The sequence below is a fragment of the Apis florea genome, unplaced genomic scaffold (genome assembly GCF_048593485.1).
Source record: "Apis florea isolate Af1SG1 unplaced genomic scaffold, ASM4859348v1 contig_2_pilon, whole genome shotgun sequence".
Classification (NCBI taxonomy): Eukaryota; Metazoa; Arthropoda; class Insecta; order Hymenoptera; family Apidae; genus Apis; species Apis florea.
The window spans coordinates 162,769-179,887 of record NW_028256688.1 but is presented as its reverse complement, the minus strand read 5'-3'; the positions used below and the strand labels follow the sequence as shown (position 1 = coordinate 179,887).

At 33.5% G+C, this 17,119-nt stretch overlaps 2 protein-coding genes and 1 long non-coding RNA gene across 8 annotated transcripts in view; 2 read left to right on the top strand and 1 right to left on the bottom strand.

Moving 5' to 3' along the window:
* Positions 1 to 3,397, top strand: part of LOC100867761 (protein FAM135A) — a 42,284-nt gene extending 38,887 nt beyond the window's left edge. For all 6 annotated transcript variants that reach the window (XM_086907918.1, XM_012483527.3, XM_086907917.1 and 3 more), the window contains one exon: positions 245 to 3,397. In XM_086907918.1, coding sequence (XP_086764044.1) covers positions 245 to 450 — 206 coding nt within the window. In that variant the 3' untranslated portion in view covers positions 451 to 3,397. The remainder of the gene's footprint in view (positions 1 to 244) is intronic.
* Positions 3,398 to 7,851: 4,454 nt separating this feature from the next.
* On the bottom strand, positions 7,852 to 15,811 carry LOC100867516 (uncharacterized). Its single transcript, XM_003691547.4, has 9 exons — positions 15,481 to 15,811; positions 14,712 to 15,049; positions 13,894 to 14,225; positions 12,427 to 12,611; positions 11,613 to 11,824; positions 10,680 to 11,015; positions 10,166 to 10,288; positions 9,639 to 9,806; positions 7,852 to 9,302 (listed from the first exon to the last, which is right to left on the bottom strand). Exons 1-9 carry the CDS (start codon positions 15,705 to 15,707, stop codon positions 9,127 to 9,129), a joined length of 2,097 nt encoding a protein of 698 aa, XP_003691595.1. The 5' UTR covers positions 15,708 to 15,811; the 3' UTR covers positions 7,852 to 9,126.
* On the top strand, positions 11,678 to 13,838 carry LOC147657663 (uncharacterized). Its single transcript, XR_015292002.1, has 2 exons — positions 11,678 to 11,946; positions 12,439 to 13,838. It is a non-coding gene; the product is annotated as an uncharacterized LOC147657663 (long non-coding RNA).
* Positions 15,812 to 17,119: the final 1,308 nt, after the last annotated feature.

Here is a 17,119-nt window from a genome sequence, read left to right as displayed (position 1 = left end):
GTTCTTATTTTCATCATACATGTATGTCATTCCAACATTTTTAACTTGCAAATATAAAATATCTAAATGTCTCGTCCTTTTCCTACACTAACCACTTAAAATTGTATCGTTATTTACCAATTTTATCATTCTTTAAGATTCTAAAAATATCAATATCGATCCACATTTTATACCTACTTCGACAAAAAATCATGATAAATCAAAATAAACAAACGTCTAACGAAACCAATGTCCCTTTTCACAGGCGCAGCGTATCGTGAGATGGTGCATAACATCCTCTACCCAGTGATGTCCTCCTCGGGGGTGAGTTTGGTCAGGTACGACGTGCATCACGCGTTGCCGGCTACGGCCAACGCGCTGATTGGCCGAGCCGCGCACATCGCCGTCCTCGATTCCGAGCTTTTCATCGAGAAGTTCCTGCTGGTCGCCGGTCTCAAGTACTTCAGATAAGGAACGGACTGCCTAGAAACGCAAAACAGTGAATCGTTAAATAGAAAAATGAAAACAAGGAAAAAAAAAGAAGAAGAAGAAGATAGGGAACGAAAGAAGATAAAAAAATAGTCTAATAATAGCGAATTATTAGCAGCAGACGGAGAAGAAGAAGAAAAAGAAGAAGAAGAAGAAAAATAATAAGTAGATAAAATAAAATAAAATGTCGAGAGCGGATTCTCGTAACTCTCCGTGTCGTCTTCGATCGCATTAGGATTAAATTAACCCTCGTCCTGCTCGACAATTGCCCCGCTTCTCCAACCTCGAACCGATTTAATCGATCCTCCTTCGCGACGCTTCGCTCCGTTTCTCTTCTTCCAACGATCCGCACAGATCGTTAGATCGATCGGGAGCGGGGCAATTCGACGTTTTTACACGATTAAAAAAAAAAAAAGAAAAAAGAAAAAAAAGAAAGAAAAAAAGTACGGCCGCATCGTTCGGAACAACATGTTTTTAGATTATGAACGTCGTCGTCGATCGGTTTCTCTCGTTAGGTTCCTAAGTGTCATTCCATCGGCGAAGCGTTGGCGGTCATCGAAGATGAGCCAATGAAATCGAGCGCGTCCCCTTCATTCGCGATTCATCATCAAAAATGAACGATTCTAAAAATGGACCTATATATATATTGCCTGCGCAAGAAGAACTACGGGGCCTATTTGCATTGTTGTTTCAACCTGCAACTGGCTTTCTGCCTGAATGAGGTGTCGGTCGAGAATTGGTTTTGTAATGGATGGTTTGATGCTTGTTTCGCGCTTTTGTCGTTGCTCGACGATGCGAGAATGCTTTTAGAGGAAGAATAGCGTTTGGAAGAAAGTGCGTCGTCTCCTTGAGAATATAGTTAGAACTGGATGGAAATGGGGATAGTGTTTAGCATTTGATTATTACACAGTATTCTCGTATTTCTTGAAAAATTGTTTCTTAAATTTCGATTAGTTAAATTTTATATTAACAATTACTGTTGTGAATTGTTGTTTATTAACGAAATCAATAAAGAAATATGGATATATTTCGTTTTATATATGTTAAATTATACTCTTGTCGATTGTATAAACCGGGAATACTAATTGAAAAGTCAGTGATTTGAAACTTGAATTGAATGGGAATTGATGATATAATATCCTAGCGAGAACTGGAATTGAAACCTCTTTTGCGGTGATGATAAATGTGATAATGTAATAAGAATGCTCCGCTTTTTTTTATCTATATTCGATCTTGTCACGACATTATAAATATTTACATCATTTATTTTTCTATCTAGATAAAATCGATATATCCTTATATAACAAGTATCCTATTCAATTGATTTTTTTTCATTTACCTGTTCAACAACAACAAATTTACAATATTTCAAAGATTAGAAAATAACGCGATGATATTTCAAAATAATCAATAGAAATTGTCGATAATTGTTATATATATAGGTAAACAAACAACATCAAACCATCCCAAACGCATCTCATCTCGCCCGATTCAAGTATCGAGTTTTCGGCCTATCGCGAAATCCGAGGCAAGAAAAATTAAAAAAGAAAAGGGAAAATTAGCCGAATAGTCATCGTTGAGAAATGAAATAGGGATAAGGATCGAGCCTCGTCAGCACCCATCATTGATTTCGATTAAAGAAAAAAATCCGTTTAAAGATCATTCATCGAAAAAAAGAAGAAACGAAGGATCTCGTTCGGACACATCAATAACGAAACGAGAAAGAAAGAAGGAAAAACTTGTACTCGCCTTCCCCCCCCCCCCCCCCGTTTCTCTTTAAGACTCGAGAGAACGCAGCGACGTTGCGCATCGCTTGACGGATTTCACCGTGGCTTCCTTTATCGTAGCCTGGTGTCGAACAAAAAAAAGAAGAAGAAAAAAAAAGAGAAAAATATCGTACGAAGTACGTTGTATTTGAAAAAATAATAAAAAAAAAAAGAAAAAGAAAAAGAAAAAGGATTCAAAAGACAATGCAGGGATACATTGTCTAGACGCTAGGAAAGTTACGAAACGCATGTCAATTGTTACTCTCAGATAAGTGTGAGTGCGGTGTGCGGAGGATGGATGAGACGCGTAATGTGTGAAAGAGAGCGAGCGAGCGAGCGAGAGAGAGAGAGAGAGAGAGTATTCTAATTTAAAAAAAGAAACGAAACACACAAACAAAGAAAAAAAAAGGAATAAAATAAAATGGCAACGTAACGTTTTAAAGAAGAGAAAGAAGAAAAGCGAAGAGATATGACAAGGAATCATCGAGATTGCGAAGATAAGAAGAGGACACGAAAGAATCGAGGTAAAAAACGGAGAAGATTGAATATTTGTAAATGGTGTTTTGAGTTCGAATAGTGAAAGTGAAAAATTGAAAATGGTGAGAAATCGACGAACAGGAGCAAGACGAGGAGGAGAATAGGAAGAGAGACGAGGCAAGTGACTAAATATTTTCAGGTATATGAAATCCCTCCAATACTAGATCTCAATTGCTCAGAACAATCTAATTAAAAAAAAAAGAAAATAAAAAAAAATAATTAAAAAAAAAAACAAATGTTATACATTTAATCGTAAATCGAAGCAACGAAGACGCGTGGTTAAATTTCGCGTCTGATAAATTGCTAATCGTGAATGTCATCGAAAGTATGGGAGAGAGAGAGAAGTACGTGTGTAATTTCGACGTTTTCTAAAGGGAAAGAGGAGAGGGCATGAGGCGACGAGATACGCTGTACGATTATGGCAATTTATTATTTCAGAAGATTTAAAAAAAGAAAAAAAGGTTATATTGATAATATTCGATTTGTGATTTTAAGAATTTTTCTTCTCTTATTAATTAAGCATCTATTGTTTTATTTTATAAACAATTATTTTACTATATCACAATTATTTTTATAAGGATTATGTAATTAATCATTTTATTAAATGTTTATTATTTTATTAAAAATTGCAAACTATTATTATTTTAAGTTAAATTAATATTTTATAGTTAATAATAATATTAATAATTATATTATTTAATAGATAATATAATAATTTTGTTAAAAATATTATGTTAGTATTCAGACACTACATACCGATTTTTAAATATTCCATTCTCAAAATATTTGAATTTTTAAATTTATTAGTTTTTTTTAATTTATTTTATTAATTATTATATTTTATACTGAGATATAATTCTTCTCTCTTTCATTATTTATAACATATAATGCTTCTATGGCAATAAAACAATTTTAATTTTGTTTTTTTACTTTATATGAAAGAAGGGATTCAAATATTACAAAAAGAATTGTAATTAACAAACATTGTATTAAACTTACCATATAATAATAAATATTCCAAATAATTATCTCGTGTGTCTGAACATTAACTAGAATATATATTTAAAATATATATTTAACGACGCGCCATCTTTATTCCATTTGTTTTAAAAAACGAAAATTGCAATGTCGTACGGTGATTCTCGCGCAACATCGTTAATTGTAAAATCCACTGCGCCCAATCTAAACGTTTACCTATGAAATCGTCGTGTAAGCCTTTTAACACCGTGACGAAAATGAAAACGTTACGCGCACATTCGAATCGGTTATACACGATTCATCTCTAATTCTAAGAAACACGAGTACAGTTTCATCCAGGACCACAATAAATATCTCGTACTCGTCTTCGTTCATCTGAATTTCACACTCGTAATTGTCAAGCACAAAAAAAAAAAAAGAAAACAGTCTTTGAGATTTTTCCTGTTCAGCTGTAAGATCGCATCGTTTCGATTGTTTTTTTTTTTTTTTTTTCCTAATATCTTTACGCTCTGTCGCTATTTACGATCGTTGGACTATCGAGTGGATTGGAAGCGAGGAGAAAATGTTGTTCAAATATTCTGAGAATGGTCTTTTCTTCGTATTGTCAAATGGAAGGATTCGAATGCATTTGAAAATTATTCTACAGAGAATCATTGTCGATGCAATGTTCATTTGTGAAAAGATATTCTCAAAAGTGACTTTCAATAGTTTTACTCTCAAATAAATTCGAAACTTAATTTGAGATTAAAACTGCCAAGAGTTCTAAAGAGTTATTCATTTCACTAATGGATATTGTGTTGAAAATGCAAATTATCGTCGACTTATTGCTGTTTATTCTTGAATGTATTTACTCTCTAAAAAAAAAAAAGACTCCAAGAATGTTGAAAAACTATTAGATCTTTTTTTATTATAATGTAATTTTATCCACGGTTTTCTGATATTAAAAATTTTTTCACTTGTTACAATTTTAATCATTATTAATATTACTACTTTAAAAACTTTTCTATATTCATCTAAATAAATTACCTCATCTTTCACATTATCTTATCACATAATGTATTTAATTTTACAAAGTTACATTATCGTTCTTACTTCATTAAAAAAATTCATTTAAAAATTGAGTAAATTTTATCTTTTTTCATTAATCAATCAAGATAACCATAATTTTAAAAAAAAAACCATTCTCGTTCTTTCATCATTGAAAGCCAAACCCAAAAGATCGAACTTCAAAAAAAAAAAAAGAAACAAACTCATCAAACTTACCCCTCTCCCTTCGCTTCTCCTCCACTCTTCATTAATTAAATACCAAGCCGTCGTTCGTCGCACACTCGCACGTATACCCTTTTTCTAATCTATTTGTAATATCTCGAATGATCGTATCAATCGCACGAATGATCTCGTTCCAGCGTCCTCGTGACGCATTTTCGTCGTCGTTTTCTGTATAAACGGTCCCACTCGAATTCTCGAGTTTCACGCGGAAAAGAAAAAAACAGAAAGAAAATAAAAGGAAGAAAAAAAATAATCGTGGAACGTGAATCTTGTTTTTATCTCCTATTGTCGATCGATGGAAAGAGAGCGAAAAAGGGGTGGAAGAGGACTCGATGGGATTAAAAGGAAACAAAGGGTTCGAATGGATCGAAGAAACTTTTATTGCTGTCCTATTGTTTGCTCAATTGTACGTCGTCGCGTTTAATTGTACGATTAATACATAATAACGACGCGGTTGTAGTCGGGTGTCGATTTTTTACTCTTACCCCCCCTGTAATGTTAATCAATGTTTTTTAAAACCTTGGAGTTAAATAAAATAAAATATGCGTATAGAGGGAACATTGTTGTTTGACTTATTTTTCATTTAAGGACAATTTTGTCGACTAATGTTGATTTTATACTAATTGTGCAGTTAACATTGAAGTAATATTATAAAAATACTTGTATTTCTAATTGGATAGAAATTAATATCAATTTTGTCAAAAATATCTATATATTTTTACGTAATTGTAAAAATAAAAAATTTAACTAGTCAATTTAGATTTTTGGTGAATTCTTTTTGTTGAATTTATTCATTTTTTTGTTAATAAAACTGCAAGCTTTTTTTATTTTTATTTCAAAGAAAATGATATGAAATCATCATGTTTTACTTATAGAAAATGTTCCCTTTATAAATTTCATTGCTTTAAGGTGATTTTTAGCTTGATCATTGTGAAGATTGATGTACGATGTTGGAAAAGTTCTCTTGCACGATTGAAATAATATCAATTACGTGAAAAAATTTGTTAACCAAACAGATTTTCTTATAGAATTTCTATAAATAAATTTACAAATTTACAATTTAACTTATATTTCACGTAAAATTTTATTAAAACGTCTATATAATTTGCAATTTGTAACTCATTAATATCATAATATTACTACTTAAAATAAATTATCGTGCAAGAGACCTCAGATATGGACTTATAAATGATTCACGCTGACGCGAATTTAAATCGAGTAACATCTTTTTATATCGAATAAGTAATTATAAATTATTATAATAAATATAAAAATCGGTTACCAACAATTTGCAAATTTATCCTTATACATATTAATTATATATTTGAAATTGCACCTTTTCTCGATATTATATAGCACTTAACAAAATATACCAAATATCAAACATGGCTAACTTCGTGCCCAATTATATCTTCAAAAAAAAAGAAGAAAAATTTACCAATAAAAATTAATTCTAATCAACAAACACGATCCATCGTTAACGTTCGCGTGAGCGTGATCAGAAGAGAATCGAAAAGCGAGACACCAGTGTTCACGAGGCATTAGGAAGCCTTTTCTTCATCCCCTGAAGAGAGGCGTTCGCCCTTATTTTCCTCGATGGCCAACGTGCCATTCGTCGTCTTTTTGTACAATCTTTTGTGACGTGATTTCGGCCGAACAGGAATTCGAGAGAACGAATGATGGTTCTTTCGAAACAAAAGAGAGACGAAAAGCGAGCGTTCGTTAAGCGTTCGGATCGAGAAAAAGAATGGAAAGAAGGGAGGAGAACGAGCGAGAAGGAAGGAATACGCGACGATATGGATGGAAAGAACGATGTTTTCCAACGTTTTCGGTCGCGTTTCCTCCTCTTCTCTCGGATATTGCACGATCGTTGGAACGTTTCGATAGACCTCGCCCCTGTTATTCGCTCGACAATCGTAAACAGCGCAATCGTAATCGAGAGTCGATAAACTCGAGTGTCGTTGGTGTATGAAACGATCGTCGATCGAACGGTGGTTACGTTGTTTGCGGGGAGATATGAAGGAATATGGAGATTGAGAGAATGAGGGGAACTAAATCGATGGAGAATCGTTTGTAGTTGCGGAGAATGCAACCGTCAATGAACAACAAGTAACAACAATGTATACACTATACATAAATATATGGATGCATATGAAAAGTGAATAAATCTACGTATACATAAATGAGATAGATTAATAAAAAAAAAAAAAGCGGATTTTTTGATATCATTGTCACAATTGTTTATCCTGCCTTTTTGATTTCATATATTGTTTCAAGTTTCTTTCTTTGCATAATTGTTCATTAATTTTGTTGTGTTTTTATGATTTCTTTCTTTCTTTCTTTCTTCTTCTTTTTTTTTTAAGGATGGAACCAGCTTTATTTAAGTGAACATGAAGAGAAATAATTTAAAATCTTGTAAAAAATGTTGTATCCACAATTTTTACTGATGTACAGATATATTTTAAGAAAAATATTTTCGAAAAAGTCAGGTGAAAATTTTCTATTCTTTTTCTCAAATATTTTATATTTTTTTTTATTTCACTGTTTTTCTAATACTTGCATCGATGATAAAAAATTTCGATAAAATTAGTAATAAATTAATGTTTACGAAGGATTCATGTACAAATATTATCTACAAATATTAAATATCCGAAAATACGACGGTTCTTGAATGCATAGATACATAAATCATTTCAATTGATAATCATGAGCTCAGTGTGGCAATTGTCACATATAAATTTTTTCCAAGAAATCAAATTGTATCTTTAATTTAAAATGTAATGATTAATCTTGATAAAAATTAATGTCCAAAAATCAAAAGATAAGCATGTTCTTAATCGGTATAAATTTTATTCGATTAAAATAACAGACCAAGGCACAGGATCTCGTCCAAAAAAGAATAATCGTGCTATATGAGATACACGTGCAGGGGCAAGAAAAACGTATACATCAAAAAATAACAATTTAGATTCGACTAATTATTAATCAAAAAGAAAGAGGAAAAAAAAGGGGAGGAGGGGGGAGGGGGGGGAGAACAAAAAAATTCTGGCACGCCAGAATTGAAACAACCGTGCATGTGTATCTTTATTTCGAATCGCACTTCTCGGTTAGGGGAAAAAAACGTCTTAACGAGAGGAAAAAAAAAAATTTGTCAAAGTCACAATAAAATTCATAAGTTATTCGCTAATACGAAAATCGATAAAATCCATGATCCTCGTGGATGGGGAAACCTTGAAAAAAATTTCACGAGGCGCAAGTCCTCCATAAAAAGAAGACAAAAAAAAAAAATGAAAAAAAAAAAAAGATAAATAATAGTTTAACAGAAAAATAATATCACTTACAAAATTGCGATTTTCGATTAAAAATTGAAAGACCTAATTTTCGTTAAAACCCGCGTAAAGGCTTTACGCGACAAATTTTTATCGTAAAACTAAATATAAAAAAAATGGTTAACTTGATAAATTCTGTATACCTACCATGTTTTTATTTCCTAAGCCTCTGGTCCTGTCTATTAATTTTTTTTCTTTATTTATCCCTATAAATTTATTTCTTTCAAACTTTTTTTTTTTCTTTTTTTCTTTTTTTTTTTTCGCTTCACGAATATTTGAGAATTTTACATCGCCATGTGATTATTTCTTTCTGCAGAAAGTTTATGTTCAATTTGTCGATCTATTTCTTGATTTTGCTCTTTAAATAATAATTATCGATGAAAAATATTCTGAAAGTTGAACGATGTCAAGGAGATCGTATGATCGTCAATGATGTATTTTTCTAAATTTAAAAAAAAAAGAAAACTAATTTAATCATCGTGTATATTCTATGCATTATTCATTTTATAAGAAAATACTTCTTTAAAGGTATATAACTTTCGTTCGAAATATTTTTCAATTGAAACTATTATTTAGAAGATACATCGGATTATTTATTTCATACACCATATTAAACATTAGAATTGAATTTGTCTGCTATTTTCATAGTGTTTTTGATAAAATGGCGATAGAAAAATCTTGCGTATTCGTGAAACAATCATCTTCCGAAATAATGTCTGTTTTTTTTTTTATATTTTTAAATTTTGAAAATTCTATCTCGCGCGCTGAACAGTGTCGGATTATCCTAAATAATTGCCGACACTTTCAGCCATCTCGTTCATGGGGATCACCTCCCTCTGAACGTGTTCATCGAAGTTCACCGTCTCCTCTTCTTCGGTGGAAATATTGGCATTCGTTTCCACTGCACCCTCTCCGCCCTGGATGGTTTTCTGTTGATTCTCTGACGAAGCTTGACCTAAATTATTTATATTTTACGTTAGTAACAATACATTTTTTAATTTCTTAATTAAATCTTGAGGAAAGAACACTTAACTTTGGAAAGTATTTTCGCATTACAAAATTATATAACAGATAAATAAAAAGTGCATCAAGCAGTTATTACAAACTTTTTCTGACGATTGAATAAACATTATTTAATCAGTCGAAGGTTAAACTTGATGCGAGTTAGGAATTAAAGAAATATAAACTTATAAAAAACGAATTTCGATATCATATATCAACGTGAAATTCTTAGAATAATAATTTTTCTTTTTTTATTTCCCTTATTATTATTCACTCAAAGATCACTAACCTTGACCAAGATCTCGCGCCTTGCCGTGATAAGAATATTCACGTGCATTCGCGAGACCAGAGATTACGCATGCACTCAAGGCACTACGATTCAAATTCATCGGTGATGCATCGTACCATTCATTGCTGTCCGCATCGTAACATTCCGCGTATGCAATCGTTGTCGAGCCTTTTGAATGAAACACGAAATATTTAATTATTTATCACGAAATTAAATTTATTTTGAAGATTTTTATTTTCGTATTCTTATGAAACTTTTCTCATATATATCTATAATTTATAACGTAAATTAGACGAGATCCTTAAGTCTTTAACAATCTTTTTAAAGTGTCGTTGAAAATTTTGAAACGTTTTGAAAATCGAAAGAATTATTGCATCATGATTAAAAGAATAATTCTCATTAAACTTTCAAAGAGTGATTCGAATTTTACAGAGGCATTCGTTCAAATCTGTATTCATTGACTATGCATACGTATGTGTCTATGTATTAATAGTATTCCTCCCAATTAATATCCAGGTCTGCCTTACCATTGAATCCACCAACGACGAATATCATGTCGTCCAGAATGACCGTGGCGAAATTGCTGCGGGGGCTGAACATCTCTGGAACCGCGTGCCAATCCTCCGAATGATTCGGATTGTAACGCTCCCCTGCGAGATCATAAGGTCGATATTGTAGCTGGGAACATTAATTTCTATGGGGCGTCAGATTTCTGCGCCAAAATTTCTAATCCAATACTCCGATATTCGGAGAAATTTCAAAATATTTTTACACTACTATCGAAATATTTTCAAAAACTTTTAGCAAGAGAATTTTTATTAGAAGCTAAGAACTTCAGAAATTTCAGGAAAGATTAATTTTTCAATTAGACACAAAACAAAATTTTAATTAGATTGAATTTCTATTAAAAAATGAATGTTCGCGACCTGCGATATCAAAAGTATCGAAAAATTTATAAACATAAACCGTTTATTTCACCGTCGAAAATCTTCCAATCGTAATATAAACTAAATAATCGTGTGTAATCGTGATTCAAGTTACCAGAGCTAAGCCTGATGAAGCCGTTGAAGCCACCCAACGCATAAAGGCTGTCTCGAAACGCGACCAAAGAGACGCCAGACCGCGGATTGATCATCGGATGGATGTAGGTCCACTGATTGGTCTCCACGTCGAATACCTCCGCGGAATTCAGAACTTCACGACCGCTGAAACCGCCGACGATGTAAATCTTGTCCTGCAAGGCGGCAGCGCTCGCGTCCGATCTCTGCCTGTGCATCGGCGGTATCATCTCCCATTGGTTCCTTTGCGGTTCGTATCTTTCCCCTGAGCTCATTCTGGTGCGGCCATTGTACCCGCCGAGTGCGTATATCTTTCCTCCTAATGGCCAATGAGTCACGTATGGGGTGATTCTCGTCGTATTAAAGTATTTGTCTTTTGTTCGTCCCAGTCACAATTTATCTTTTGTCGTATACTTATTCAACCAATGATTGGGAATTGAAGCAATTTTATAATCGGAGGAACATTTGAGATTTAAATTTTAGCACTGCGTTCCTTGGTGGAAAAGTTAATCAATTGTTTTTTCTTTCATTTAGAGAGCATTGAATTCTTGATTAAATGATGAGACCTCATTTTTTTTTTCTAATTTTTCAGTATAATAATTGATGTATTCAATCGATTATGCAAATTATCTCTTTACAAAGAAATATTCGACAAGAATTAATGACTTCTTTGAAAAAAAAAAGTCATTACTTCAGAAAAGATACATAGCTTTAAACCTTAACGATTATATCCTCCTCAAAACAAAATATTTATTTAAAAAATATTTTGTAACAATCTAACGTTCGAAAATTAATACAATCCTAGAAATGTAGAGCCAGAGTCGTCTTATACGCGGTTATACCTGCATATATGCTATAAGTTCATCGTCCTGGCAGGGTTAAAAAGAAAAAGAAGGAAAAAAAAAAGGCCACTAACCGTGGGTGCAAACGCTGACGTAACACCTCGCGTGATACATGCACGCCCGTTCACGCCACTCCCTCGTCACTGGATCAAAGCATCTGACCGTGTTGAAGTGCTGGTTGCCGTCGAACCCGCCGATCATGTAGATCAAATTGTTCAACGTGCACAGGCCGTGGTAGGCCCTCGGCGTCGCGTCCGTGCTCACTGATAGAAACCATCTGTCAGCTCTGGAGTTCACATTACACACATTACCTGTGCGAATCTCTATCAACCGATCACGATTATTCGACGCGAGAAATCAACACCGCGGCGATCGATTGAGAAAATGAGAAGAAAAAAAGAAAAATCGGTGAAAAATCAATTTATCTTTTGATTGTTAACCAGCGATAGAACGGTAGAACTCCATCCGTTTAAATTTACCAGGAAAGAATCAATAAGGTCGAAAAACCTTAGAGGAGATATATAAGATACGGAAAATTTAAAAAAGTTAATGTGATCCTATCCTATGAGTGATTAGCCATATTGCTAAGAAGAATATTAAGCGAATCTTAAATGCTAAAAGTCATTGAATCATTAATTAAAAATGAGAGCAGTGACATAGAAAATACTTTACTTTTACCCTTCTTATGAATCGCGATCTGTTGATTAGAAACTACTAATATATAATATTGGAAGTATCAACATCATCAAATTCTTATTTTGAAAATTGAATCCGAATCAAAATGAATTTAATTAAAGTTAAGTAGAATTTAATTCTATTAAATGGAATTCTACTGTTTCTATTAGCGGAAACTGTTTCTGTTTGCGGTTTAACGAAGGTATCGAGCACCTCGTGTCGTAGGTTTCCACAAAATTCGTCGGGGAACCAGCACTCCAGCCACCGATCGCGAACAGGATCTCGTAAGGGATACGAGGTTTAGCCAGGGGATTGTTTAAATCGATTTCGCCGCTCCCTTGCTTCGCTTCCTGCTCTTTTAGGTATTGGTTTGCGGGAGCTAGCACTTGCTGGCATGACTTCAAAACGAGAAAACAAATTTTACAATTCATTAATCGTGATATTAATCGCTGTAATTGTTTTATTGCTCGATAAATTAATAATTTAATTTAAAGAAAAAAATATTTTATTTTATGACACGCATATGATAACAACGAAATATAATAGAAGGCAATTTAAAAAAATATTGATAAATATTTTGGAATAAATTTTAAAAAAAGAATTTCGTGTATGTCGTCATTTAAGAAACATAAAAACTTTAAGAATGTCCAAAAATTTAAGGAATGTATTCCTCAAGCTGAAATAAAATTAAGAATGAAAAGAATTGCATTTTTGTTATTGATATTTTTAGTTACTGATATTAAAAATAAGTATAAATATTCCTGAATATTTTTCTACGTGAGTTCATGTAACGTAAAACAACCAGTTATTTTAAGATCACAGTCTTTGATATCGTAATTTTCTTTTTCTTCACGTATCGTTAACTGTGTTTCTCACAGTGTCGACCACATATATCACGTAATTTACTTTAAAACTTGCTTAAATCTTATTAAAATTCGGAAAACTTTAAATCGCTATAACTCCGAAGGTAGCGACTTTTAATCGATGAATGAAGTATCATTAGAAGCGGTGAATCTTCCTCTTTAAAACGCCTTTTCATTTATCTCGATACGATTTCCGGTTCCCGAGATATCGTCGTGTAAAGAAAAGAGTAATTTTTAATCGTTTACTATCTCTTTCCTTGTCGTCGACTCGGATCTCTCGCTCGCACTTCGTCACTGACCAATTCCAAGCTCTGGACGAGTGAGGCTGGTCGGTGATAGACGCGAGTAAGCAGTTTTTTTTACTATTTCTCGAAGAACGTATACATTTTCTGGAATAAATGTAGGTCACGGGCCCATTCAAAACTTCTCTACCGTGTTTTAAGCATTGTATACTTTGAATCCTTATATCTCGGTAACTAATTGAGATATCGGAATGAAACAAAAAGTGATTTCAATGGCATAATTTCTTCCATTACTTGAGTTCGTATTTATAACTTTATATAATTACGTAAATAAAGTGATTTGTTTTTATTATTATTATTCATTTTAATTTTTATTTCGACTTGACGAATCATCCCTTTGCGGATATATTATACTTATTTTAATTATGTATATTTTTTCAATTTCACGATAAATGTAAGTGTAACTTTTAAGAGTAGAGTGTAGTAAAATTAATAAAATTATATAAAAATCTTATAATTATATGATTCTAATTTTATTTATGGTATGTAAATAATCGATCGTAAGAAAGACTCACTTCATCCTCCTCGATAATCTTCCACGTGAGAACATTGTTCGTGAAGAAGTTGTAGCTCATCAAACCGTAGCGCACACATTTCAAGAGCCTGGGTAAATAAGGCCTTCTTTCATCGACGTTATGCTCGAGCCAGGTTTTAACAGCCTCGAAAACTATTTCTTCGTTTTTAACGTTCAACTCGTCGTCACGTAGAATCGCCTCAAGTTCCTTGCTCGTCAGCTCTTTGAATTCCGGGCTCTCTTGCAGTATCCGCTTAAAATGATGGCGAATGTATTTCCGGCCCTTCTCTTCTAGGTCGCGGCAGAAATAGTGACGAGCGAATTTAAAGATTCCTAAAACAAAAAAAAAAAACCGATAAAAATTTCAGTAAATTTCCGTGAAATATAGTGAAAAATATTCGACGTGATAATTTTTTGTAAGGAATTGTAATATGGAAGAAAATAAAGAAGGATGAAGAAGAATGTTCGTTGGTAAAAAATTTTAATTGCATAAAAGTAGTTAAAAATTCTTGGAAATTATTTTCAGAGATAGATTTATTTGTTGTTATATGTATATACGTATAAATTAATTTTCATTACGAGTTTTTTTCTAAAAATAAAATAAATACCATAAAAGCATTAAAAATTTTTTTCACCTTAAATTTTAATTTTACGTAACTTTCCAATTTTACGCGCATCTCTTCAAAAGAAGATATTATATCTTATTTTAATACGATAATTGCTCGTCTCCAAGATATTCATAAAATGTAATTTCTTATATGCGTTTCTTTCTTGCGAGATAAAAATTAGAAATTTAATTAACAATCAATGGTTTATTACCCAAACAATTTTCCGGGCGAAGCTCCTGCAAAAGAAACTGGCAGCAGAGCTGAACGACACCCAGGACTTCGAATTGGTCGGCGAGGGGTAAAAGTTGTTCGACATTGTCGGCGTTCACGTTGCATGTGCCAGTGTAAGCATAATCGAGGATCAGGCTGAAAATTTTCCCGGGGACCGAATCAATCGCGACCTCCGTGGTTTCCGTCTTCCCGCCTTTCAGGCTGTTGGTGAAGAGAGCCTTGAAGTATGGGCTGACCGCGGATAAAATAGCGCGATGCACCGGGAAAACGTGGCCTGTGGCACACCTTATTGCACCATCGCACAGTTGTTGGTTTGCTCTAAAACAACCAATATTATAATATTAGTAAGAGAAGAAATGAAAGAAATTGAAATTGAACGTATCAATTTCTTTAAATATTTTATTCTTTCTCTCTCTCTCTCTTTGTTTCATTGTAATTTTCGATTCGATTAGTTTGAATCTAAATTAAATTTGGTATAATTTAACCATCAGATTGATCAATTCGAGTATTTCAGAAACGTTTAATTTTAGTTTCGAAGTATTACTAGGCTAGCCTCTGTGCGGAGGCTATGTTGATCAACGCTACCACACTTTGAAAAATTCTTAACATCCCCCAAAAACTGTAAGATTTATCGTCTCAAATCGATCGATTATGCCGACCGATTCGCGTGACTCGATTAAAACATCCTATCAGCGAACGAAAGAGTGTAAGAGGAGAGGGTCAGTGATGAAGAGGGAGATCGGACAGACCTAAGCTCGGACCAGACCAAGGGGAATTCAACGAGGGCGTAATTCGATGGCAGGCACATGCATTTCCTTATTTTAGCCGGCTGTTTTCTGACGCACTGCTTCAGCTTGGTAGCGGAAACGGCGGCCCGCGACATACGGCTGCGTGAAAGCTTCCTAAGCTTGATCCTTCCGCGGCCGTCCATTGCCTCGCGGACGAGCCACGCGATACCCGCGTCGCTGGCCACCATGTGCCCCGACCTTTCCACCGCGTTCCGCGATACGTTCCTCTTCTTCGTCCTCCGCTGTGTATTCGTTATGGTTAGCGATGCGAGCCCCGGCACACCGGAGAGTCGCGGCCATGACAGAGGAAGGCCGTGAATTTCAACTGAATGGTGAACGCGATCGAGATCGAGTTGTGGCGTCGACTCGAGGATAATTTCAATCGTGTTTTCGAGTTTCAAATATGGAACATGTTCGAGTTATTACTTTGCCTCTAATTTTTCACATGTCCTAGGAATATGTTTCGTGTATAATTTAAATTAAATAGTTTTTTGGGTTGTATGTTTCATTTGTGCGTTTTTAATATTATTATATTTTCTCCTAGTTTTATTATTTTGTATTTGTTATATCATATTTTTTGAAGTTAATTCTAAAGATATATATATATAATATTGATAATATTGAGAAATGTTTCAAATAAAAATTGAATGATTCGAGGAGCGTGCATTGTGATGTTATTAATTTTTTAGATAGATAAATGTTGTCTTATTCCATTCTGAATCGATAATATCGCATGCGACACAAGAATGATAACGAGTTCTCGAATCACGCGACCCAAATGTGCATTGAATAATGAAAATCATCGGAGATCTATATCTGTAGTCTGTATTTTTATGTTAAAATTATATTTATAGTTACAGTTAATTATAATTCCTTTGATCCCAGTAGCGCTGTTATCTCGTTTTATTCTCGATTGATAATGTCGTCTGTGATACGAGAATGGTAACAGGCTAGCTCCTCGATTATACCATACAAAAAATTAAAGTTATTTAAATTATAAATTAAAACGAAAGAAAAATAAAAATTATATACAACACGAGAGAAAGTAAAGAAAAAATAAATAAATAAAAAATGAAACATTCAAGTCATATTCATACCAACGAACCAATATGTCTACAACAAATATTGCTGTTATTTTTTCCAACGTTCGTCGCATCCCTGAAACAAAAATCCCCCTATGAAAACACCAAATACAACCTCAAACGCTTAATCAACCCCTTGCTTGCTATCACATGCAGCGCACCCTAAACGAGAGGCATACGAATATAAAACAGTATATTACACACATCCTCGTATGGTTATTTCAAAGCACTTCACCACAATTACATCCTCGAGAAGACGAGTTATAAAATAACGTTACGATTTCTCGATGCAATTTCTCGTTTGCAATAAGCTTTAATCATATCTTACAATTAAAAAAAATCTCTAAAATAGCATCATTTTCGAATCGTACCAAATCGTACCAAAAAAAAAAAAAATAACGAAACCTTTTCCATCCTTTCCAATCCTCCTTTCCCAAAAATCAATCTCCTTAAAAAAAAAAAACCTAAATCGACCATCTCCCCTCGAAAATTTCCAAACACCGACCGATACGTGTCCC